The sequence below is a fragment of the Haliotis rufescens genome, unplaced genomic scaffold (assembly GCF_023055435.1).
Source record: "Haliotis rufescens isolate VD_foot unplaced genomic scaffold, xgHalRufe1.0.p SCAF_8, whole genome shotgun sequence".
Lineage (NCBI taxonomy): Eukaryota > Metazoa > Mollusca > Gastropoda > Lepetellida > Haliotidae > Haliotis > Haliotis rufescens.
The window spans coordinates 52327244-52354165 of NW_025964372.1; the positions used below are offsets into that span (position 1 = coordinate 52327244).

A 26922-nucleotide genomic window follows, 5' to 3' on the forward strand; every position below is an offset into this window, starting at 1 on the left:
GCCGCCCACAATCTGTAAGACAACTGGTCATTGAGGCCGCCCACAATCTGTAAGACAACAGGTCAGTGAGGCCGCCCACAAATTGTAAGACAACAGGTCAGTAAGGCCGCCCACAAACTGTAAGACAACAGGTCAATCAGTCAGCAATGTCATTGATATATTTCTGTAGTGAGGTACTGCTGTTGTTGGTGTTGAAATATGTCAAAAGCCTGAATTCATTGTAATTCTTTTTGCAGAAACTCAAAGAGATGGCGGCCGCCAAAGAAAAGTAAGTGTTGTTAAGGATGGTCAATGTTCCCATTTTTGTCTTAGATTTGAGGAATTGCCTCAAATAACTTAGAAAATTACATTTCATTTCTGTATAAAGAAAAGTATTATTGTTTGTTGTGCGAATTTAAAATAGTAGTAAAACCTCCTTTGTGATGTTTGTTTGAATTTAGTTTATTATCCTAACTAACTAAAAATAATTTAAATTTTGAAGAAACAGGAGAAAGTGAGTCATTGTTATGATGGTGATGAAGTGTGTACTTCTGCTACAGAGACATCGGGGAGCTGTCAGGGAGGCTGGAGGCAGAGGTTGACCGAGCATGTCAGCTGGACACCAGGCTGGTGGAGGCGGGTGGGGAGAGGCAGGAGCTGCAGGGCAGACTGGACCACCTGCAGAAGGAGCTGGACCGACGCGACCGGGACATGCTGGTGAGTAGATGGGCTGGGCAGACATGCCGGTGAGTTGATGGGCTGGGCAGACATGCTGGTGAGTAGATGGGCTGGGCATGATGAAGAGTAGATGGGCTGGGCAGACATGCTGGTGAGTAGATGGGCTGGGCATGATGGTGAGTAGATGGGCTGGGCAGACATGCTGGTGAGTAGATGGGCTGGGCATGCTGGTGAGTAGATGGGCTGGGCATGATGGTGAGTAGATGGGCTGGGCAGACATGCTGGTGAGTAGATGGGCTGGGCAGACATGCTGGTGAGTAGATGGGCTGGGCAGACATGTTGGTGAGTAGATGGGCTGGGCAGACATGTTGGTGAGTAGATGGGCTGGGCAGACATGTTGGTGAGTAGATGGGCTGGGCAGACATGTTGGTGAGTAGGTTTGCGAGACAGAAATTCTAGTGAGAAGGTGGGCAGGGCAGACACTTGAGAGTTTGGTAAGGTGGGGGGGGGGGCAGACATGTACGCTGGGCAGGCATGTACGCTGGGCAGGACAGGGCTTGTTCTCAGGGCAGACAAAGCTGAGTAGATTGATGGGGAAGACACATGTAAGTTGATAAAGAGGGTAGACACGTTATTTGATTAATCAGATAGACACGTTATTTTATTAATCAGATAGACACATGTGAGGTGATGGGCAGTGCATGTGGGTGGGTCAGACACATGTGAGGAGATGGGCGGGGCATGTGGGTGGGTCAGACACATGTGAGGAGATGGTCGGGGCATGTGGGTGGGTCAGACACATGTGAGGAGATGGTCGGGGCATGTGGGTGGGTCAGACACGTGAGGAGATGGGCTGGGCATGTGGGTTGGTCAGACACATGTGAGATGGGTGGGTCAGACACATGTGAGATGGATGGGTCAGACACATGTGAGATGGGTGGGTCAGACACATGTGAGGAGATGGGCGGGGCATGTGGGTGGGTCAGACACATGTGAGGAGATGGTCGGGGCATGTGGGTGGGTCAGACACGTGAGGAGATGGTCGGGGCATGTGGGTGGGTCAGACACGTGAGGAGATGGGCTGGGCATGTGGGTGGGTCAGACACATGTGAGATGGGTGGGTCAGACACATGTGAGATGGATGGGTCAGACACATGTGAGATGGGTGGGTCAGACACATGTGAGGAGATGGGCGGGGCATGTGGGTGGGTCAGACACATGTGAGGAGATGGGCGGGGCATGTGGGTGGGTCAGACACATGAGGAGATGGGCGGGGCATGTGGGTGGGTCAGACACATGTGAGGAGATGGTCGGGGCATGTGGGTGGGTCAGACACATGTGAGGAGATGGTCGGGGCATGTGGGTGGGTCAGACACGTGAGGAGATGGGCTGGGCATGTGGGTTGGTCAGACACATGTGAGATGGGTGGGTCAGACACATGTGAGATGGATGGGTCAGACACATGTGAGATGGGTGGGTCAGACACATGTGAGGAGATGGGCGGGGCATGTGGGTGGGTCAGACACATGTGAGGAGATGGTCGGGGCATGTGGGTGGGTCAGACACGTGAGGAGATGGTCGGGGCATGTGGGTGGGTCAGACACGTGAGGAGATGGGCTGGGCATGTGGGTGGGTCAGACACATGTGAGATGGGTGGGTCAGACACATGTGAGATGGATGGGTCAGACACATGTGAGATGGGTGGGTCAGACACATGTGAGGAGATGGGCGGGGCATGTGGGTGGGTCAGACACATGTGAGGAGATGGGCGGGGCATGTGGGTGGGTCAGACACATGAGGAGATGGGCGGGGCATGTGGTTGGGTCAGACACATGTGAGATGGGTGGGGCAGACACGTGAGGAGATGGGCAAAGCATGTGGGCGGGGCAGATACATATGAGAAGATGGGCAGGGCAGATTTGTGGGTCAGACATAAGAGTAGATACATTAGGCAGGACTGGTGGTTGGTCAAAAGTAGAGAAATGCACGTCAGCACGGGTGGGGCCATTGACAGTGAAGGCAAGGCAGAGGTAGTGACATGGGTGACTTGCCCAGCATGCAGGCATCTACTGCATGGCCTGACTCCCCGGCTCCATGTGATTGTACTTCAGCATGTGGCCTGCGTTTAACACACCTGTTGATTGCAGGTAGGCTCTCTGTCTCCTAAATGTTGAGTCTAATTCGTATCATCTTTTATGTCATCTAACCAGTCTGCATGTATTGATGTTGTAGTGACAGCTTCACAGCAGATTCTGTACTGGGTAGAAACCAGAGACACAGAGATAGGGGCTGGTGCCTGAGTGTAGAGCAGAAAGTAGTTATCTTGCAGGGTAATGTTTCTTAGGAAGGGGTGAGATTCTACCATCCGCTGCTGTGAAGCATGCCTCTGTGTTGTGACCGGGCGGGTGTTGGAGGGGTAGAGATTCTACGATCCGCTGCTGTGATGCATGTCTCTGTGTTGTGACTGGGCGGGTGTTGGAGGGGTAGAGATTCTACCATCCGCTGCTGTGAAGCATGTCTCTTTGTTGTGACTGGGCGGGTGTGGGAGGGGTAGAGATTCTACCATCCGCTGCTGTGAAGCATGTCTCTGTGTTGTGACTGTGCCTGTTTTCTTGCATGCAGCAACTGTCTAGTGCCCTGAAGGAAGCCCGCACTGTGGACACAGACTCCTTCCTGGCTCACAACCACCTCCAGGTTGGTCAACCCTCCCAGGATCCTCTGTAGCTTAGATCAGTCCCCTCGAGTCAACACGTTGGCCTGGTGCAACAAAATCACCACCAACAACTAGGGATGAAACAATACAGCAAGGTCACAATACAATACATATCACATATATAGATCACAATACGATACGTATCACGATATATAGATCACTATACGATACGTATCACAATATATAGATCACAATACGATACGTATCACGATGTATAGCTCGCAATACAATATATCGCGATATGCATATTTACGTCAAATCACATGAAAACTTCTTGCCTAGAAATATTTCAGAGCAGGTTCAAAAGGTAAAGTTAGCTGTAGAAACATGTTCAAAGCAGTTCTTTTTAGTAGTGAACTTAAACCCTAATTACAACACATTTCAGGATATTTGACCTACAAAAATGGCTGGTATCATTTTACAAGTAGTAAGTAATTTCTTTTAGCGAGTGTATTGTCTTGTATCGATACAGAACAAAACGTATCGTGTATCATATCATCACATAACAAACTCACGATGCACCGGTGCAGTGAGATTGAATAATAAAGATGGATGCTTTTAATACAGACCAGCGGCTATCCTATGTAAGGTAACTGTAATCTCTGTGTGTTGATAACTTCCCCGCCATCTTGTGTGATGTATGTTGGTACAGTAGCTCTGTCTCTGGGACTGCCAGAGGTCCTGATGTGCTGGCCCTGCTACGCTGAATGTCACATGTACCACTGTTGCATGCTCTCCTTCATCTCGTCAATGCTCCTTGTTTCTTTCTTCAGGAATGTGAAAGTAGATTTTCATGTCTTCTTTACTTGAGAATGATTTCCAAGACAGGCTTGGTGTTTTCTGTTGCCTGACACAATGTTGAGTCCATTACTCAGTGATGAATGATTACATGAAGGAACATATATGTGTTGTGTGGTTCCTTGGACTGACGGTGCTGTGTTGCAGGACGTGGTGGACGACCAGCAGGAGAATCTGGGCAAGCTCCAGGAAAGGCTGAACAACCTGCAGAGTCAGCTCCAGGACAAGGACAACACCATAGGGGTAGGTTGACATCGGGGTAGGTCGCCTTAGGGGTAGGTCGCCTCAGGGGTAGGTCACCACAGGGGTAGGTCTCAACAGGGGTAGGGCGCCACAGGTGTAGGTCACCACAGGGGCAAAATCCAGGACAGGCTGGACAACCTGCAGAGTCAGCTCCAGGACAAGGACAACACCATAGGCGTAGGTCGGCATAGGGGTAAGTCGACACGGGTAGGATGCCATAGGGGTAGGTCATCTTCTTGAATCAGCCTTCTATTTGGGGAGTAAGATCAAGCCAGGACTGTGAATAGGTCATCTATTTGGGGAGTAAGACCTTGCAGAACTGTGAATAATCTGTTTGGGGAGTAAGTCCTAGTCAGAACAGTGAATCATCTGTTTTGGGAGAAAGATATAGCCAGAACTGTGAGTCAGTCATCTATTTGGGGAGTAAGACCTTGCAGAACCGCGAATCATCTGTTTTGGGAGTAAGATCTAGCCAGAACTATGAATCAGTCACCTTTTGGGGGAGTAAAAATTAGCCAGAACTTGAAAACTTGTGACATGATCGTGTTCCTAATAAGATCCCTGGATACTAACAGCACAGTTTATTTTCAGAAACTTGAAGATGCCTTGAGGGACAAAGATGAGAAAAATAAGGTGAGGTAATTTCTCATCTTCAACAGGTAGAAGCCTATGATGTACTACTGAAAAGAAATAAAGGAACTGAAATTATATTGAAGGTGTAATGACCAGTCTGTGATATTGACTTCGGGCGTGTAGATCAATATTTGGGGTATCCACCATGTTAGGCAATACATGCACAACACCGGGCATACTGTAGATTAGCTTGTGTACGGTTGCCCTTGGTATTGCCTGACATTCTCCTCAGCCATGTTGGTGGGTGCTGTGTTTCTGGCATGCACTCTCTGCCACTTATTGGGAATGAGTACAGGCACTTAGCAGGCCAGTCCAATGTCCGCATGCCTTCTCGTCATAGGTAATTGGTGACGACCTGGGCACGATGTGGTCTGGCATTGTCATCTTGCAGTTCAAAATTTCTGCCAAAATTCCAGCAACAACAACAGGATGCAATTTTTTGTCTTTATCACTGGCCAGTCTAATGTCCTTTCACAATAACCTAATCAGTTAGCCTGTCATGTGTGATACCACTCCACACCAAGACGCTACCGACCCCATACCGATCATGGTCAAGAATCGTTGCCTTGGTATACCGTTCACTGCTACATCTCCAACATACCTGCCACCGGTGACTTGGAGGCAAGACCTTGATTCTTCTGTTAGCATGGTGTAATGCCATTGGCGCACAACCCGTCCCTGGTGTTATCTAGCCCACCCCTATCTTTGCCACCTAAAGTCAGCTGTTAGCATGGTGTAATGCCATTTGCGCACAGCCCGTCCCTGGTGTTATCTAGCCCACCCCTATCTTTGCCACCTAAAGTCAGCTGTTAGCATGGTGTAATGCCATTGGCGCACAACCCGTCCCTGGTGTTATCTAGCCCACCCCTATCTTTGCCACCTAAAGTCAGCTGTTAGCATGGTGTAATGCCATTGGCGCACAGCCCGTCCCTGGTGTTATCTAGCCCACCCCTATCTTTGCCACCTAAAGTCAGCTGTTAGCATGGTGTAATGCCATTGGCGCACAGCCCGTCCCTGGTGTTATCTAGCCCACCCCTATCTTTGCCACCTAAAGTCAGCTGTTAGCATGGTGTAATGCCATTTGCGCACAGCCCGTCCCTGGTGTTATCTAGCCCACCCCTATCTTTGCCACCTAAAGTCAGCTGTTAGGGTCGCACCCTTCACAGGACACCGCTTTCAGACAGGCTGCATAGATCTGGTTTTCAACAGGAGATGTTGAAATTTGTCATCCTCAGCGTTAGAAATTGGCACTAGTCCTGTAGTCCTGGCCAAATTGCCCAAAACTTAAGATGTCATAAGGACAGTAGAAATTTGCCATTTTTAAGGGTTTTACTATATGTTATCATAAGGACTTGTGGACTAAAACAGTTAATTTCTATCGCTGCACCCTGTTATTGTAGGGAATTTTCTATTGATAACCGGAGCAGATTTGAATCTGTTGTGCAGAGCATTAATACAAGGAGACAATCTAGTCTAGGTGTCATTTCTTATCGTACCCACATATCTCCATTTCGCTTGTTCATCGAGATAATGTTTTTTAGGCATTTTTGAGCCTCTACTAAGCTAAATTGCATCAGTGATTGTGAGTTTCCCGTAGGTGCACATACTTTGGCTTCTGTGTGCGTCACATGCTGTTCATGCATGATGGGAAGTTTGATTGTGATAAGATGTTGTGTTCTGATGCACCACCAAGGTATTGTTTATGTGCAATAGCGATAGCTACGTTGAAATCATTCCTGTATATTTGTCGGTAGTGTATGATTCCAGGTGACGAGAGGTCCCAGTGTGGGACCAGGGAGGGATCAGTCTTAGTTAGGAAATACATGAACATAGATATTTCATTATCTTGTCATTAGTGTTACTGTACGCAAGAAAAAAACTAGAGTACTGAAAATAGAACATATGTTGTTATTAGTTATTTAATGAGAGTGTTCTGGTGACAAGAGAAAATAAAAATGACCTCTTTGGTCTTTATGTGTATGCCTTGAATAGCTGCTAAGTATGGGGACTCGGGCTGACTGGGGTAGACTTTATAGAGACAGTATCATTGCTATCAACCATTGGATAGTCTATGTGACATGATGTGTAACTGTTACCTCTCCCTCCATCAGGACCTGGAGAACCAAATCCGCCCGCTGGAACGAGACATCAGCCGTCTGGAGGAAAACAGTCTGAAGCGGGACAAGACCATACAGGGACTGGTGGTCGCTCTGCATGACAAGAACAAGGAGGTGAGGGGGGCTGGGGTGCAGCTGTGTGTGGGTGGGGTCGATGGTCGCTCTGCATGACAAGAACAAGGAGGTGAGGGGGGTGGGGTGCAGCTGTGTGTGGGGGTGGGGTCGATGGTCGCTCTGCATGACAAGAACAAGGAGGTGAGGGGGGTGGGGTGCAGCTGTGTGTGGGGGTGGGGTCGATGGTCGCTCTGCATGACAAGAACAAGGAGGTGAGGGGGGCTGGGGTGCAGCTGTGTGTGGGTGGGGTCGATGGTCGCTCTGCATGACAAGAACAAGGAGGTGAGGGGGGTGGGGTGCAGCTGTGTGTGGGGGTGGGGTCGATGGTCGCTCTGCATGACAAGAACAAGGGGGGCTGGGGGTGCAGCTGTGTGTGGGGGTGGGGTCGATGGTCGCTCTGCATGACAAGAACAAGGGGGGCTGGGGGTGCAGCTGTGGGGTGGGTTGCAGCTGTGTGTGGGGGTGGGGTCGATGGTCGCTCTGCATGACAAGAACAAGGGGGGCTGGGGGTGCAGCTGTGGGGTGGGTTGCAGCTGTGTATGGGGGTGGGGTCGATGGTCGCTCTGCATGACAAGAACAAGGAGTTGAGAGGGGTAGGGTGCAGCTGTGTATGTTGTATGTTCCATCCTTGTCCTGTGTTGTAGTCCGGCACCCTGGAGGAGCACCTGCTGAGGTGTATACATGTATGTTGTGTTCTATCCTTGTCCAGTGTTGTAGTCCGGCATCCTGGAGGAGCACCTGCTGAGGTGTATACATGTATGTTGTGTTCTATCCTTGTCCAGTGTTGTAGTCCGGCACCCTGGAGGAGCACCTGCTGAGGTGTATACATGTATGTTGTATGTTCCATCCTTGTCCAGTGTTGTAGTCTGGCATCCTGGAGGAGCACCTGCTGAGGTGTATACATGTATGTTGTGTTCCATCCTTGTCCAGTGTTGTAGTCCGGCACCCTGGAGGAGCACCTGCTGAGATGTATACATGTATGTTGTGTGTTCCATCCTTGTCCTGTGTTGTAGTCCGGCACCCTGGAGGAGCACCTGCTGAGGTGTATACATGTATGTTGTGTTCTATCCTTGTCCTGTGTTGTAGTCCGGCACCCTGGAGGAGCACCTGCTGAGATGTATACATGTATGTTGTGTGTTCCATCCTTGTCCTGTGTTGTAGTCCGGCACCCTGGAGGAGCACCTGCTGAGATGTATACATGTATGTTGTGTGTTCCATCCTTGTCCTGTGTTGTAGTCCGGCATCCTGGAGGAGCACCTGCTGAGGTGTATACATGTATGTTGTATGTTCCATCCTTGTCCAGTGTTGTAGTCCGGCATCCTGGAGGAGCACCTGCTGAGGTGTATACATGTATGTTGTATGTTCCATCCTTGTCCAGTGTTGTAGTCCGGCATCCTGGAGGAGCACCTGCTGAGGTGTACACATGTATGTTGTATGTTCCATCCTTGTCCTGTGTTGTAGTCCGGCATCCTGGAGGAGCACCTGCTGAGGTGTATACATGTATGTTGTGTGTTCCATCCTTGCCCTGTGTTGTAGTCCGGCATCCTGGAGGAGCACCTGCTGAGGTGTATACATGTATGTTGTATGTTCCATCCTTGTCCTGTGTTGTAGTCCGGCATCCTGGAGGAGCACCTGCTGAGGTGTATACATGTATGTTGTGTGTTCCATCCTTGCCCTGTGTTGTAGTCCGGCATCCTGGAGGAGCACCTGCTGAGGTGTATACATGTATGTTGTGTGTTCCATCCTTGTCCAGTGTTGTAGTCCGGCACCCTGGAGGAGCACCTGCTGAGGTGTATACATGTATGTTGTGTTCTATCCTTGTCCTGTGTTGTAGTCCGGCACCCTGGAGGAGCACCTGCTGAGGTGTATACATGTATGTTGTGTGTTCCATCCTTGTCCTGTGTTGTAGTCCGGCACCCTGGAGGAGCACCTGCTGAGGTGTATACATGTATGTTGTGTTCTATCCTTGTCCTGTGTTGTAGTCCGGCACCCTGGAGGAGCACCTGCTGAGGTGTATACATGTATGTTGTGTGTTCCATCCTTGTCCTGTGTTGTAGTCCGGCATCCTGGAGGAGCACCTGCTGAGGTGTATACATGTATGTTGTGTTCTATCCTTGTCCTGTGTTGTAGTCCGGCATCCTGGAGGAGCACCTGCTGAGGTGTATACATGTATGTTGTGTTCTATCCTTGTCCAGTGTTGTAGTCTGGCATCCTGGAGGAGCACCTGCTGAGGTGTATACATGTATGTTGTGTGTTCCATCCTTGTCCTGTGTTGTAGTCCGGCACCCTGGAGGAGCACCTGCTGAGGTGTATACATGTATGTTGTGTTCTATCCTTGTCCTGTGTTGTAGTCCGGCACCCTGGAGGAGCACCTGCTGAGGTGTATACATGTATGTTGTGTGTTCCATCCTTGTCCTGTGTTGTAGTCCGGCACCCTGGAGGAGCACCTGCTGAGGTGTATACATGTATGTTGTGTTCTATCCTTGTCCTGTGTTGTAGTCCGGCACCCTGGAGGAGCACCTGCTGAGGTGTATACATGTATGTTGTGTGTTCCATCCTTGTCCTGTGTTGTAGTCCGGCATCCTGGAGGAGCACCTGCTGAGGTGTATACATGTATGTTGTGTGTTCCATCCTTGTCCTGTGTTGTAGTCCGGCATCCTGGAGGAGCACCTGCTGAGGTGTATACATGTATGTTGAGTTCTATCCTTGTCCTGTGTTGTAGTCCGGCACCCTGGAGGAGCACCTGCTGAGGTGTATACATGTATGTTGTGTTCTATCCTTGTCCTGTGTTGTAGTCCGGCATCCTGGAGGAGCACCTGCTGAGGTGTATACATGTATGTTGTGTTCTATCCTTGTCCAGTGTTGTAGTCTGGCACCCTGGAGGAGCACCTGCTGAGGTGTATACATGTATGTTGTGTGTTCCATCCTTGTCCTGTGTTGTAGTCCGGCATCCTGGAGGAGCACCTGCTGAGGTGTATACATGTATGTTGTGTTCTATCCTTGTCCTGTGTTGTAGTCCGGCACCCTGGAGGAGCACCTGCTGAGGTGTATACATGTATGTTGTGTTCTATCCTTGTCCTGTGTTGTAGTCCGGCATCCTGGAGGAGCACCTGCTGAGGTGTATACATGTATGTTGAGTTCTATCCTTGTCCTGTGTTGTAGTCCAGCACCCTGGAGGAGCACCTGCTGAGGTGTATACATGTATGTTGAGTTCTATCCTTGTCCTGTGTTGTAGTCCGGCACCCTGGAGGAGCACCTGCTGAGGTGTATACATGTATGTTGAGTTCTATCCTTGTCCTGTGTTGTAGTCCGGCACCCTGGAGGAGCACCTGCTGAGATCGGAGGAGGACATGAAGAAACTCCGAGTCGACTTGCATGAAGCCAGGATGGCTAGACACCAGGTAAGGGAGGTAACTCCTGTGTGACTACACCAACCACACAATCACATCATAGAAAATTCATTGTATTTGTTTACTTGTTGACGAAGGGAGTTAACTCCTACATACTTAGTTTGCAGTGATGGACTGTTTTAATAGTGTTTGATGCATGGCTTAGTATTGTAATAATTATTATTTATTGGATTCATATTTTGTTGTATAGATGTTTGATTTTGAATAATTATTATTTTTTCATTCATCATCAAGCATGGTTAAATATATTATGTTTTAACATAAATAAAGATGACAGCATGTAACAGTATTTCATATTTATTTCATTTTTATTTCATAGCATATCACTGAAGCAATGAAGTTCTGACCATTGTGAGCAGCAGTATTTTGAAACTGTGACAGTCCTTTTATCATTAAAAAAAAAGAAGATCCAAATGAACCCAATCCAAGTAAAAGATTTCCATGGCACACAAAATGAGAGTTATTAGAGATAATAGCATCCATTTAATGTTCCCCAAACCCTTAAATGTTTGGTCAGAGTTGTCTCCCCTTTCTGTAGTAGCCTTTAGGTTACACAACAAAATGTTTCCTCAGGCTTCTATAGTAACATTATACTTTTTTATAAAAATAACTAACAATCAACAGCCATCACATATATACATGTGTGCACAGTCAGACCTTAAAGCTGCAATAAAAACAAAAAAGATTGACTAGGTTAGCCAGCTCCTGTTCCGAGTACAGGAGCTAAGCACACCACACCCAGTTCCACAACAAACGGCACTTGCTTGAAAATATCTGGTCACATTCAGCATAAGTCATCATGTTAAAAAAAAACTGCACTAAATATAGAAAAACATCGTCTGTTTTAATTACTGGATGGATGTACATTTAAGAAACATAAAAATCATCCACAAAATCCTCCAATCACAGCTGCCAGATGATTCAGTCTGCACTGAATTCTCTTTACAGACTGATTCTGAATTGGTGTAGTAGAACCTTCAATGTTCCCCAGACCTAAGCTATATGGCCAGTGTTGTCTCCCCTTCCTGTAATAGGACCATGCTCCTCACAGCAATAGTCCCTTCACAGGCTCTCTATACTATCATGTAACTTTTCAACTATCATGTGTAATTGGTATAGTAAGAATGTAAGGGAGAAGTTGGGTGATTTTCCATTTGTCTGCAATCTTGAACCAATCTGATCAAACAAACAAAAAGGTAAATTCATCAGGGAAATCTGGTCAGTTGTAAACCAAAATTCGCTATGATGGCATTCCCAAAGACATAAACAGAATTTATAAACGTTACTATATTTGGGGTTAGAGGGCAAATTTCAAGATTCTTGTAATGGCCGCACCCACCATGACAGCAGCAATGTTACTGAGAGTGTAACGAAGGTGTCACGATCTGGGAAGGAGCTGGGTACAACCTCCAATGTCCCCAGACCTCAGTTACGTGGCCAGTGTTGGCTCCCCTTCCTGTCATAGCCATATGGTCAGTGCTACATTGTGTGTGCGTGATGTATATATCGCTGTTTGTTGTGTTGACTAACTTTGGTTGTGTTGACTTGTGTTGAGTGTTTGTGTGTCATCAATAACCAGGCCGAGGAGACGTTTCACTCAGACATCGACAGCGCTGATGCCAAAATAGCCCGGCTTGAGCAGAATCTACGAGAAAATGAACTCCAGCTTGAGGTATAACTTGTTGCAGGAGACTAGTCTCTATAGCAAGTGGACAGTCGAGAGTGTATATTATACTGAGAATGAAGAGGGGAGAATAGAGAATATATCAAACTAAGATAGAATAAGGTGGGTAGTTTGGAGTGTATATCCTTCTAAGATAGAATGAAGTGGGCAGTATAGAGTGTATATCATACTAAGATAGAATGAAGTGGGCAGTATAGAGTGTATATCATACTAAGATAGAATGAAGTGGGCAGTAGAGAGTGTATATCATACTAAGATAGAATGAAGTGGGCAGTACAGAGTGTATATCATACTAAGATAGAATGAAGTGGGCAGTACAGAGTGTATATCATACTAAGATAGTACAGATCAAATGCCATGGAGGGGAGTGTGAGGCATATGTTTTCTGAGTTGTGCAAAAGATGGGGATGCTTTGATATGTATACCGCATCATGTTGGTCATACACTTGATCACATAGAACTGTGCAAACTTGCTGCGAAATGTGAGTCAAGAAAGTTCGGAATTATGAAAATAATGTGGTTCTGATTACACTTAATTCCAAAGTAGGTTGTTTGGGGGTCCATGGCGTGTCCTTGTACCGGGCGACGTAATGGACCCAGTGGTCAGACTGGATCCAGTGGTCCATGGCAACCTGTCCTTATACAGGGCGATGTAATGAACCGGGTGGTCAGACTGAATCGAGTGGTCCATGACGTGTCCTTGTACAGGGCGAGGTAATGGCCCTTGTGGTCAGATTGAATCGAGTGGTCCATGGCAACCTGTCCTTGTACAGGGCGATGTAATGAACCGGGTGGTCAGACTGAATCGAGTGGTCCATGAAGTGTCCTTGTACAAGGCGATGTAATGGACCGAGTGGTCAGACTGGATGCAGTGGTCAATGGCAACCTGTCCTTGTACAGGGCGACGTAATGGCCCTGGTGGTCAGATTGAATCGAGTGGTCCATGGCAACCTGTCCTTGTACAGGGCGATGTAATGGACCCGGTGGTCAGACTGAATCGAGTGGTCCATGGCAACCTGTCCTTGTACAGGGCGACGTAATGGACCCAGTGGTCAGACTGGATGCAGTGTTCACCACCAACCTGTTCTTGTACAGGGCAACGTAATGGACCACATGGTCAGACTCAGTAACTTGGTTGATTGCATGACATTGTACCCTAACAGTGTGGATCATTGCTCGTGTTGTCAGTCGCTGGTTTGTCTGGTCCAGACTCAATTATGTACATATCGCCGGAATATATACTTTGGAAACAAACAAGTACCCTCACAAGGTATTCCTGACTGTTGCAAGTCAGCTTCCTGGAGACTGATACCAGCTGTGGTTGAACTGCCAGTGTTGTTGCTTGTAGAATCTGATGCGAGCTCTGGGCAAGAAGGACGGTGAGCTGGGCAACTTCAAGGACTTGTTAGGGAAGGCGGAGAATGCTCTCAGACAGAGTGAGAAGGCCCTGGAGGTGAGGTTTCCTTCTGTTCAAACAGTGGCTGTGGGTGGGTGAGGAGGATGGGTTGTGGTTATGGGGAGATTGATTGGGGTGAGAGGAGGGTTGGGCTGAGAGAAGGATAAGAGGAAAATGGATGGGGGAAGAGAAGGATGTGTGGGGCCAGAGGAGGATTGGGGCTAGAGGAATATGGATGGGGTGAACAATGGATGGATGGGCCATGGGAATATGGATGGGGTGAACAAAGGATGGATGGGGTGAACAAAGGATGGGTGGGGCCATAGGAGGATTGGGGCTAGAGGAATATGGATGGGGTGAACAATGGATGGATGGGCCAGGGGAATATGGATGGGGTGAACAAAGGATGGATGGGGTGAACAAAAGATGGGTGTGGCCAGAGGAGGATTGGGGCCAGAGGAATATGGATGGGGTGACCAAAGGATGGATGGGGTGAACAATGGATGGATGGGGTCAACAAAGAATGGATGGGACCAGAGGAGGATTGCAGGGATGGGCGGGGAGACAGAAAGCGAGACTAAGTGGGCGTGTATGTTTGTATGAGAGGAATGGTTTGGGAGATGGAGAGTTATGTGTGTTGGTATGTGGGGAAACAGAAAGCGAGACTAAGTGGGCGTGTATGTTTCAGGCTCTCCAGGAGCAGCTGCAGAAGGAGAGGGACCAGGCTCAGGACCGACTGGACGGACAGGCTCAGCAGTACAAGGTGAGATGATCATGTGGACTTCATGTGGGACATCGATGCAGCTGCTGTGCCTTCATATTTGGCACAGTGTCTGAAATAACTTCCTGCCCGTGGCGGGGGCACGTGTGGCCCAGTCATCTAAGTCGCCACGATTCGCCAGAAACCTTCGCCCCAATTATGTTTCTAGGTTTGTCAGCACCATACCCTTGCTCGAGGGTTTTCCTCCAACATTAAGCTGACACGCCGTGATATACCTGGAATACTGTTAAAAACGGCGTTAAACCCAACTCACTCACCCACCCACCCACCCACTCACTCACTCACTCACTCACTCACTCACTCACTCACTCACTCACTCACTCACTCAACTTTTCTGTCGGGCTGTCTGAAATTTTCCTCCACCTGCCCACATGTCTGGCAGATAATTCCAAGACTACTTACATATTCTTCCGCAACATTATGGGTCACCTGACCAAATGTCTTGTTGGGTTTTAAAATTATTGCAAACACTGGTTTTGGACAAAACTCATGACAAGTGCTTGTTATCCCCCGCCCAACAAAGTTGGCGGGGGATATAGAAACGGGCTCCATCCGTCCATCCGTCCATACGTCCTTCGTCACGTTTCGTTTCCGGTGCATTACTCGGAAACCGTTCAATATTTTTTCAACAAACTTTGCAGGTTTGTCAGGTACATGCTGAACTGGTGCCTTTTGCTATTTAGAAATTTTAGAAATTTTTATTTTTTAGGTTTCCATGGCAGCAAGATGGACTTAAGTTCCAAACTCTTCTTTTTTTTACAATTTCCATGACAAGTTCCACCTCGGTTAAAAAAGGTTAGGGTTTGTTTAGATTAATTATGTCATAAATTCTGCAACAGGGGCGGGGGATAGAGCCACGTTAGTGGCAAACTCTTGTTTATCCTGGCCAGTCTTCATTAAGTACAGACTGTGATGTAGCACCTGCTGTACTGTGTACTCTCTGTTGGCAGCACCTGCTGGATGATGCTCAGAACGAGGTGAAGATGAAGGGAGACCTGCTGAAGGTGCTGGAGGACAGACTCAAGGACAAGGACAAACAACTGCAGGAATATGTCGGGCTGCTGTCCCAGGACGGCCAGGTGGGTCACAGGAGTATGTCGGGCTGCTGTCCCAGGACGGCCAGGTGGGTCACAGGAATATGTCGGGCTGCAGGAGTATGTCGGGCTGCAGTCCCAGGATGGCCAGGTGGGTCACAGGAATATGTCGGGCTGCAGGAGTATGTCAGGCTGCTGTCCCAGGACCGCCAGGTGGGTCACAGGAATATGTCGGGCTGCTGTCCCAGGACGGCCAGGTGGGTCACAGGAGTATGTCGGGCTGCAGGATTATGTCGGGCTGCTGTCCCAGGACGGCCAGGTGGGTCACAGGAATATGTCGGGCTGCAGGAGTATGTCGGGCTGCTGTCCCAGGACCGCCAGGTGGGTCACAGGAATATGTCGGGCTGCTGTCCCAGGACGGCCAGGTGGGTCACAGGAGTATGTCGGGCTGCAGGAGTATGTCGGGCTGCTGTCCCAGGATGGCCAGGTGGGTCACAGGAGTATGTCGGGCTGCTGTCCCAGGACGGCCAGGTGGGTCACGGGAGTATGTCGGGCTGCTGTCCCAGGACGGCCAGGTGGGTCACGGGAGTATGTCGGGCTGCTGTCCCAGGACGGCCAGGTGGGTCATGGGAGTATGTCGGGCTGCTGTCCCAGGACGGCCAGGTGGGTCACAGGAGTATGTCGGGCTGCAGGAGTATGTCGGGCTGCAGTCCCAGGACGGCCAGGTGGGTCACAGGAATATGTCGGGCTGCAGGAGTATGTCGGGCTGCTGTCCCAGGACCGCCAGGTGGGTCACAGGAATATGTCGGGCTGCTATCCCAGGACGGCCAGGTGGGTCACAGGAGTATGTCGGGCTGCTGTCCCAGGACGGCCAGGTGGGTCACGGGAGTATGTCGGGCTGCTGTCCCAGGACGGCCAGGTGGGTCACGGGAGTATGTCGGGCTGCTGTCCCAGGACGGCCAGGTGGGTCATGGGAGTATGTCGGGCTGCTGTCCCAGGACGGCCAGGTGGGTCATGGGAGTATGTCGGGCTGCTGTCCCAGGACGGCCAGGTGGGTCACAGGAGTATGTCGGGCTGCTGTCCCAGGACGGCCAGGTGGGTCATGGGAGTATGTCGGGCTGCTGTCCCAGGACGGCCAGGTGGGTCACAGGAGTATGTCGGGCTGCTATCGCAGGTGGGTCACAGGAGTATGTCGGGCTGCTGTCCCAGGACCGCCAGGTGGGTCACAGGAGTATGTCGGGCTGCTCTCCCAGGACTGCCAGGTGGGTCATGGGAGTATGTCGGGCTGCTGTCCCAGGACGGCCAGGTGGTCACAGGATGATGGATTGGGGATGGTCATGGGACCCCTGAATCTTTTAAGACAAATAATATTAGGGTATTGATAAGGACCCCTCACTTTCATGCTCAGTTTCAAATACTGCAAATACTTGTTGACAATATGCTGTACTGAGAGTAACAGTGACATGTCTGTGAGGTAGAGGGCCAGCCTGTGTGTGATGGAAGAATAGGTTCATAGACACATGAGTGCAATCGGGTTTAACGTCTGTTCAAGGTTTTTGCACTTATAACGGTACACATGTGTATGGGTACATGGCTGCTTGTACTTGTCTGCATTAATGTAGGTTTTATATAGCATGCCTACTGAGATACCATGCCACAGTTGAACATGAATAACCCCCTCAGACACAGTGTACTGACTCCGATCAAACCCGTCCTTTTTTTCATCCCGTTTATGTGGGAATGTGCCAGGTAGGGACATCGTATGATGAGGCCGGAGATCGACCACTGACCTTCCGCTCTCCAGACAGGCACTCCTTCCACTAGACCGCGGTGACTGCGGTGACATTGATGGCTAACAGCCAAGGATGTTGTTGAGAGGGTGTTGTTGTGTTGTAGGTCGGTGTGGGGGATCTACACAAAGCTCTGGCGGAGAAGAACCAGGAGTTGAGGAATCTGAAGCAGAAAGTGGCAGGACATGACACAGACCTGGAGGACACCAAACGCCAGCTGAAGGCAGCAGAGGATGCGCTTCAAGTGAGTTTCATGGCTTGAGATGTTTCTTTTCCGCGGAAGAATTGGTCCCCAGCAGCCTGTGTTAGCCGTAAGAGGCAGCCTAATGGTATGGGAGGTCAGGCTCTATGACTTGGTGGATGGTTAGCCGTAAGAGGCAGCCTAATGGTATGGGAGGTCAGGCTCCATGACTTGGTGGATGGTTTGTCATCATACCCCAATGCAGCGTGGATTGTTGCTGATAATATCAATCACTGGATTGTCTGTTTCAAACTTGATTATTCACAGGCTTCCATTATATAGCTGGAATATTGTTGCATGGTGCATTGACAAGGATTTCCTTGCATTTGGATAAATGATCTTCTCTGTTGCTAAAAGACTGTTAAAAACTTGTTGAGGAAGCCACTGTTAAAAACTGGTTCCACTTTAGCATAGTTGGCAATGAATAGAATTTGATTCAGTTACTTTGATGATGTGTATGTATTTCCCGTTCATGATGTCCCTGTGTGTGATGATGATGTTGATGTTGTTTCAGGCACTTGATGGGGAGACAGGAGACAGGGATGGTTACATCCGACAGCTGACATCACAACTGAGGACGGCACAGCAGGAGCTTGAGGTGAGTTGATTCCTCCTTCAGATATGGCAATCATTTACCACTGGTACTATCTTTACCTTGAAGCCTTTCATTTAGTTTCTTTCAAGTTTCAGGATTAAGCTTGATTGAAAATATGAGTGCATAAAAGCATCTTGTTGTCCTGTCTGTGTCACTAGATGTGTATTAATGGTTGATTGACGTGTTGTTCGTCAGGCTGCGGTGGACGGTCAAGCGGGGATGATGGAGGACAAACGGAGAGCTGTCAAACACCTGGAGGCACTGCTAGCTGACAAGGATGCAGCACTACAGGTGAGTCACACAGCACTACAGGTGAGTCACACAGCACTACAGGTGGGTCACACAGCACTACAGGTGAGTCACACAGCACTACAGGTGGGCCAAACAGCATTATAGGTGAGTCACACAGCACTACAGGTGAGTCACACAGCACTACAGGTGAGTCACACAGCACTACAGGTGGGCCAAACAGCACTACAGGTGAGTCACACAGCACTACAGGTGGGCCAAACAGCATTATAGGTGAGTCACACAGCACTACAGGTGAGTCACACAGCACTACAGGTGGGCCAAACAGCATTATAGGTGAGTCACACAGCACTACAGGTGAGTCACACAGCACTACAGGTGAGTCACACAGCACTACAGGTGGGCCACACAGCACTACAGGTGGGCCACACAGCACTACAGGTGGGCCACACAGCACTACAGGTGAGTCACACAGCACTACAGGTGGGCCACACAGCACTACAGGTGAGTCACACAGCACTACAGGTGGGCCACACAGCACTACAGGTGAGTCACACAGCACTACAGGTGGGCCACCCTATTATTTTAGTGTAATAGGGATGTTTTGGTATAAATCCTTATATTGTAGGAACAGCAGTATATTCTTGACAACGGTGTGAGGATCTTAACCAAAACGTTGCTATTACACTATAATAATGAAGTTGTTATCCATAATTTGTGTTTGCCTTGTCATCCGTCGATTCTAAGAAATGACTATCAAAGAATTGATAGACAGAAGCCTGAAAAGTGTTTGGGTATTTCCAGGATGCACTGGAATACAACGGTGGTGATGGCAGCCGTCTCCGGCTACTCAGAGATCAGCTGCGAGAGAAGGACAAGCTCCTTGAGGTGAGCAACTGCTTCATGTGACTACATACAGGGAAGGGATGATATTCCAGCATTGGGTAGCTAGCCATGGCCGAGCACTGCTTCATGTGACTACATACATGGAAGGGAGGATATTCCAGCATTGGGTAGCTAGCCGTAGGCCGAGCACTGCTTCATGTGACTACGTACGGGGAAGGGAGGATATTCCAGCATTGGGTAGCTAGCCGTAGGCCGAGCACTGCTTCATGTGACTACATACATGGAAGGGAGGATATTCCAGCATTGGGTAGCTAGCCGTAGGCCAAGCACTGATTCATGTGACTACGTACATGGAAGGGAGGATATTCCAGCATTGGGTAGCTAGCCGTAGGCCGAGCACTGCTTCATGTGACTACATACATGGAAGGGAGGATATTCCAGCATTGGGTAGCTAGCCGTAGTCCGAGCACTGCTTCATGTGACTACATACATGGAAGGGAGGATATTCCAGCATCGGGTAGCTAGCCGTAGGCCGAGCACTGCTTCGTGTGACTACGTACGGGGAAGGGAGGATATTCCAGCATTGGGTAGCTAGCCGTAGGCCGAGCACTGCTTCATGTGACTACGTACGGGGAAGGGAGGATATTTCAGCATTGGGTGGCTAGCCGTAGTCCGAGCACTGCTTCATGTGACTACATACATGGAAGGGAGGATATTCCAGCATCGGGTAGCTAGCCGTAGTCCGAGCACTGCTTCATCTGACTACGTACATGAAAGGGATGATATTCCAGCATTGGGTAGCTAGCCGTAGGCCGAGCACTGCTTCGTGTGACTACATACATGGAAGGGAGGATATTCCAGCATTGGGTAGCTAGCCATAGGCCGAGCACTGCTTCATGTGACTACATACATGGAAGGGAGGATATTCCAGCACTGGGTAGCTAGCCGTAGTCCGAGCACTGCTTCATGTGACTACATACATGGAAGGGAGGATATTCCAGCATTGGGTAGCTAGCCGTAGGCTGAGCATTGCTTCGTGTGACTACGTACGGGGAAGGGAGGATATTCCAGCATTGGGTAGTTAGCGGTAGGCCAAGTGGTAATGGAGGCATAGATAATTTGAGTGTGTGACTCGGTCATTTATCCTGAATGGTGTAAGAATAAAGCTTTACACTCAGGGATGAGAATCCTCCGCAGATCCCCCAATTTTAGTGACCACAAATGTGTCTTAAAATCTGATGGCTTCCCCAATAAACATCCCCAAATTATGGACCATGCTCCATTGTAAAGATGTTTCAGCTGTAAAGGAAAATATCCATTCTCCCTGTGCACTGTTGCGTGGTACAGAAGGATGTGGTACAGAAGGATGTGGTATTGTGAGGTTGGTAACTGACGGTTTGTTGATGCAGGAGCTGATGGCGGAGAAGAACCGGAGTGTCCTGGAGAGTGGCCGTGCCAACCGCGACCTGCTGCACCAGCTGAAGGAGAGGCAGAGTGGCACCGACGATATGAAGGTAGGCAGAGACCAGTGGGAGATGATATCAGTCCTCAATCCCAATATCAGCTAGAAACCTTGACGACTAATACACACCAACAGCGTATGTACACGTGTGTGACCTCGTAGACAAACAGTATATGTACACACGTGGGTGACCTCGTAGACCAACAGTGTATGTACACATGTGTGTGACCTCATAGACCAACAGTGTATGTACACACGTGGGTGACCTCGTAGACCAACAGTGTATGTACACATGTGTGTGACCTCGTAGACCAACAGTGTATGGTAGGCAAAGATGCCAATAAAGAATTATGTCCCTTTTGGAAAGAGCTATTGTTTTCTCCGCACATGGCAAAGAACCTCAAAACACCCAATAATCGGACCCCTGAAAGTCATAAGCGGTGATGAAAGGATCGGGTGGTCAGGCTCGCTGACTTGGTTGATGCATGTCATATTCCAATTGCGTAGATCGATAATCCCTGGATTGTCTAGTCCAGACTCGGATTATTTACAGACCGCCGTCTTACAGCTGGAATATTGCTTAGTGTGGTGTTAAACAAAAAAGAAAGAAAGAAAAGTAAAAAAGAGTGCAGAATTGAAATTTGCGTCCGGACCTGGTATATGTGTGGTATATGTGTCAGTGACCTGTTAGACATGACAGTTAACACATGTGGGTTTGGTTGCAGCTGTACCAGCTTCTAGAGGAACAGCTGCAGGAGATCCGACATCTCAGTGACATGCTGCTGAAAGAGAAACAGATCTTCATCACCCTCAACCAGGAGGGAGGGGCGGCCACAGCCAGGTAGGGGACAGTGTTTCATACAAGGGGTGGGGCAGATCTTCATCACCATCAACCAGGAGGGAGGGGACAGTGTTACATACAGGGGGTGGGGCAGATCTTCATCACTCTCTACCAGGAGGGAGGGGCTGCCACAGCCAGATAGGGGACCCATGTTACATGTGTGTGGTCACATATTCAGCTATATCAAAATATTAAACTGGGATTTGTTTATGTTTCTCTCTTCTGTGTTATTGCAAATAATTGTATCAATTCTTTGAATGGCATAAGAAGTGATACACATAAGGAAGAGAATTTATGGAATCATTTGGAAAACCTGCCTCTAAACGTTGTTCCTCATAATAAAACATGCTGACATCCATAAGTTCTCCTCCTTCAATATATGTATATATAAGGGCTGTTTCCATTTACTTGTGTATTCAGTTTATCCCTTCATTAATTGAATTTGTTATTCCTGCTTACTGGAATCGCATATTTACAAAGAAAATAATTTTAAAGTTGTGTTTTTTACTTGAACTCATCTGTTATTTATCAAAATATATACAAACCATGCAGTAGCATAACTTATGTCAGTTTGCCACGGCCCCTGATGGTACTCTCAACCCAAACATAAGGCTATAAACAGCATTGTCCCAATGTTTGGCTTGTTTGCTTCACAAAAAATATCACTTGAATGTTTCAACCTACATTTCGTACATTTTAAATAAACTCAAGTTTTACACTGACAGTGTTTTTCCCCAACCACACAGACAATAGCAACAGATTACCATGAGCACGTAACACCAGAAGTACCAGTCAAAAAGTCTAAACTGAATTACGCAATATAATCCTCAGAGCTACAGATAAGCAGCATATTTGCGTAAAACAACTCTCAAAAATATTCAAAACCCAATTACTTTCAATTAACTTGCGTACAGAAACACATGCATTAAATGAAAAACTCAAATTATAAAAATAGCACGCGTAAATAACCAATGAAGCATTTTCAGTATGCGTAGAATTGAGCTAATTTCCGAAACACCATTACAAGCTAATTTACTTTCTGAGTCAAACCTTTTCTTAGAACCCTTATATACATCCACAACATTATTTTATTGTTTTTGAAATCTCAAAATGTTAGCTCATTTTGGGAAAAACCCAATAGAGTGATGAATAGATGAGTGAAAAAATATTGGTAACCCAATGAAAAATGTAATAACCCAATTAAAATAGAAAACTTCAAGTAAAAACTCAATTGCTCAAAAAGTTACCAGGAGCTCTGACCTTGTTATTCCACTATTTGGTTATAAAAACGTGTTCATTGTATATCTGGACTTATGGTTGTAATATATTTTAATAATGTTATTCAAAATTTCATTCAATATTGTTTAACATTACTTTCGGACGCACCGTTATTTACAACAGCCAAGATCAGATTACCGCATTGGCGCCTTGAAAAGAACCTCACTTGTCAGAGAATGGATGCATATATCATAAATGAGATACTTTGACTTGTTATAAGTCATATTTGTTGCAGTTTGACTGTTACACGTCAACATAACGTTTTCACAATCGAGTGCAGGTAGCGCGGGAAATCTCAACAGTGACTCGTAAAATTGTTCCATACATAAAAAAAATCTGGCAGTAGCTGTCAGCTGAACCAAAGTGCTACGATTATGGTTATAATTATTTGAAATATTTATATAGTAAATGCTGCAACTAAAATAACAATAATGGAATAGACATATACACAATGTATTATTCCTGATAAAATAATAGTTCTTCCAATCGTTGCATCAAAATTCTTTGACCTTATATTATTGGGTATTTTTAAACTGAATCACTGGTAAATTGGTAGAAAACGTGTGTACAGCTGATTGCTATTTTCAGCTTAGTTTACGAGACAGTTCACTCAGTAATCTTAATCTCTGTATGTAAAACAATGCCTAGCAGAACAGGAAATACAATTTACATGGTAAATCATGTCTAGTGATGTTTTATCACAAATTTCACACCTGTTCGTTACCCGAATTCGTTGACGAGGTCTGGACCCCAAAGGTAGCATTGTAGCGAGCGATCACTGTATTTTGCAACCATGAATATGCAGTCATGTACATTTACTTTGCCTGTACCTCAAAGTATCCACAAGAACAAATGACATGCATATGTAGATCTCTTCAAAGACAACACTCTTATATTTCTAATTTAACAGTAATGTGGTAATAATAATAATTAACACTGTCAACATGGTCCAACCATGTCAAATAACTTATTTGGTTTACCTAAGTATAATAAATCATACATCAACTGCTGACTTGTTACTGTATTCATGAATAAATATTCATTACCCTATATTCATGATACGTATCGTAATTGCTTCATAGTGTTTTCGTTGCAGCCGTAGTATGTATTGGTAGGCGGCTATTTTGCTCAAAATACAGTTTTCATTTGATTCTCTAACTACTCACTCCCAAACTCACTCACTCACCCACCAAACTCCCCCAACTCCCAAGTAATTATCAACCAGTTTGTTCAGGTGAGCTTCAGCGATGTATGTATGGTGAGATTTATGCCCAATTAAGACATACAAGGATTACTGTGAATGAATGGTCCTGTAGCACCTGACATGCCAGGTATTGTGTGTGATACCCCCCGCCCCCTGTGACTGTCTATGGTGTGCTACACCCTGAAGATCTGGCCACACTCTGCTTGGTCCTACCGTAACCTGATGCCTTGATCGGCTGGAGACCCATGGCGGAGCACTCAAGTGTTTTATAGCCGACTTTGTCCTGTGTCGGCATCAACACAGCCGATATTAAAACATTAATGCCTGTTATTTATGACAGTCTGGTTGTGACACATGACACCGACCTTTTCAGTCAGTTTGTCATGGCCAGGCGTCAGTAGCAGATAAACTGCTTTTGTAGAACAGTCATGATGTTAATAATTAATTATCTCTTCTTTGGAATAATTTCTTTTAAATAATTATGAAAATGGTCATGTTGGAAAACATGTTCAGGTTCAATTCGAGATGGTTGGATGGTTGCAGACTTTTATATGGAAAAGGAATTTCCAAGGATTATCTGCACTATTGTAATAGATACAGTTGCCAGGTAACAGTTTTGTTGTACTGTGATCTGTGATATTTTATTTACTTCAAGTCTTTGAATGGCATTTAGTAGTGATACACATAAGGAAGAGAATTTATGGATGTCAACTTCTTTATAATGAGGAAAACAACTATTTTCTCATAATAAAGAGGTTGACATCCATAAATTCTCTTCCTTTTATTTACTAGACTTGCTTCCAGCAATATTCCTCTTTGCACATATGCCAGATATGTCTGGAAGAACACATTACCCGATATGCTCTTGATTGGCTATGTTTGAGTGTTTGTAGTATTTTGTTTTTCACATTGTCTCTGGAACAGCGCATAGCAACATGACATCATTTAAACTCATCGTCGTAAAATTATTCAAAATGTCTTCATGCTTTGGTTTATGATGTCACAAAGGATTTCATGTGATGTTCCAACAATACACAGACCGAGTTAATTTGTCCGCTTGTCGTCTTGTGTCTTCTCAGTAAAAAGGACTGTTGTAATATTAAGAATACCATACTAGCATCTCAGAAATACTGTATTTGTTCCATTAAGCGTTGTCTTCCAATCAGCACCCCCTGGGCTAATTCTAAACCAATCAGAGTGTAATCTTCAGAAGCGCCCCCCCTGCTTAGACCAAAAGTTTACTTGACATTTTCTTGTGTGTATTTTACTGAAAACTGAAGCGTGGAAAGGGTATAAACCGTATAAAACTGTCAAGTAGTGATTATAGAAAACATTTTAATTTTCATCAAAGTTTGAACTAAGTTTATTCACTGCTGCTTGATCTCTGGAATAGATTTAACATGTGTATGCTTTAACATGTTATAACAGGTACACCGTGTTTGTTATAACAAGTACATCGTGTTTGTTCTAACAGGTACATCATGTTTGTTATAACAGGTGCATCGTGTTTGTTATAACAAGAACATCGTGTTTGTTAGAACAAGTACATCATGTTTGTTATAACAGGTACATAGTGTTTGTTATAACAGGTACATAGTGTTTGTTATAACAGGTGCATCGTGTTTGTTATAACAGGTACATAATGTTTGTTATAACAGGTGCATCGTGTTTGTTATAACAGGTACACCATGTTTGTTATAACAAGTACATCGTGTTTGTTCTAACAGGTACATCATGTTTGTTATAACAGGTACATCATGTTTGTTATAACAGGTACATCATGTTTGTTATAACAGGTGCATCGTGTTTGTTATAACAAGTACATCGTGTTTGTTAAACAAGTACATCATGTTTGTTATAACAGGTGAATCGTGTTTGTTATAACAGGTACATTGTGTTTGTTATAACAGGTACATAGTGTTTGTTATAACAGGTACATCTTGTTTGTTATAACAAGTACATCGTGTTTGTTAGAACAAGTACATCATGTTTGTTATAACAGGTGCATCGTGTTTGTTATAACAGGTACATCGTGTTTGTTTTAACAAGTGCATCGTGTTTGTTATAACAGGTGCATCGTGTTTGTTATAACAGGTACATAGTGTTTGTTATAACAGGTACATCTTGTTTGTTACAAGTACATCATGTTTGTTATAACATGTATAACAAGTACATTGTGTTTGTTATAACAGGTGCATCGTGTTTGTATTGTATATTCTTGTAGAGCATCGTGTTTACCCTTCTGGAGATGTACAGTAACCATGGTATCGTTCCATGTTTCATTGGTCTGCTAGATCTGCATTGGAAGGTGCTGTAATGTCGGATGTCTGTTTATTACATACTTGGTTACAGTGTATACCATTCAACGTTTGGTAGGGATATTGCCATTAGTTGAGTTGGGGCGGAATGCTTGGAGACTGAATTTGTTGTCATACGAATAGGATTTATTTTCAGGAATTTCAAGTTATGATCCGTAATAACATATCTACATGTTATCCCTTTTTTAAGTATCCCTATCAAACATTGAGTTGTATAAAACATCAATATTACAAGCTCTCCCAGTCCTTGATAATAATTTTGTTCAATTTTGATCACCCAGTTAATCTTGAACATCATTTCTTCAGATTAGATTCCCTTATCATTTAAGGCCAAATGTCTTTTCTGTTGAGGTCATGCATATGTTGTCAACCAATTACTTCATAATTACAACTGGATATTCAAAATGTTAGGCAACTCACAAGAGGAGCCTTTCATGAATGTAACATGACTTGTGACTTGATTGTCAGCTGTAATCACCAGGCATTAATTGATATCAATTGATATCCAGCCATGTCAA

At 46.3% G+C, this 26922-nt stretch overlaps 1 protein-coding gene across 8 annotated transcripts in view; it reads left to right on the forward strand.

Moving 5' to 3' along the window:
• The window catches only part of LOC124145574 (interaptin-like), a 126452-nt gene that overhangs the window by 58833 nt on the left and 40697 nt on the right, over positions 1-26922 (forward strand). For 5 of the 8 annotated variants that reach the window (XM_048389252.1, XM_048389253.1, XM_048389257.1 and 2 more), the window contains 17 exons: positions 237-268; positions 540-696; positions 3280-3351; positions 4316-4411; positions 5003-5044; positions 7156-7275; positions 10584-10676; positions 12265-12357; positions 13718-13822; positions 14454-14528; positions 15497-15625; positions 17477-17614; positions 18126-18209; positions 18402-18497; positions 19260-19343; positions 20711-20815; positions 21489-21604. In XM_048389252.1, the coding sequence (XP_048245209.1) occupies positions 237-268; positions 540-696; positions 3280-3351; positions 4316-4411; positions 5003-5044; positions 7156-7275; positions 10584-10676; positions 12265-12357; positions 13718-13822; positions 14454-14528; positions 15497-15625; positions 17477-17614; positions 18126-18209; positions 18402-18497; positions 19260-19343; positions 20711-20815; positions 21489-21604 (1637 nt within the window). Of the gene's footprint in view, positions 1-236; positions 269-539; positions 697-3279; positions 3352-4315; positions 4412-5002; positions 5045-7155; positions 7276-10193; positions 10540-10583; positions 10677-12264; positions 12358-13717; positions 13823-14453; positions 14529-15496; positions 15626-17476; positions 17615-18125; positions 18210-18401; positions 18498-19259; positions 19344-20710; positions 20816-21488; positions 21605-26922 lie in introns of those variants that run through there. The other 3 variants (XM_048389256.1, XM_048389255.1, XM_048389261.1) reach the window with 3 other exon arrangements.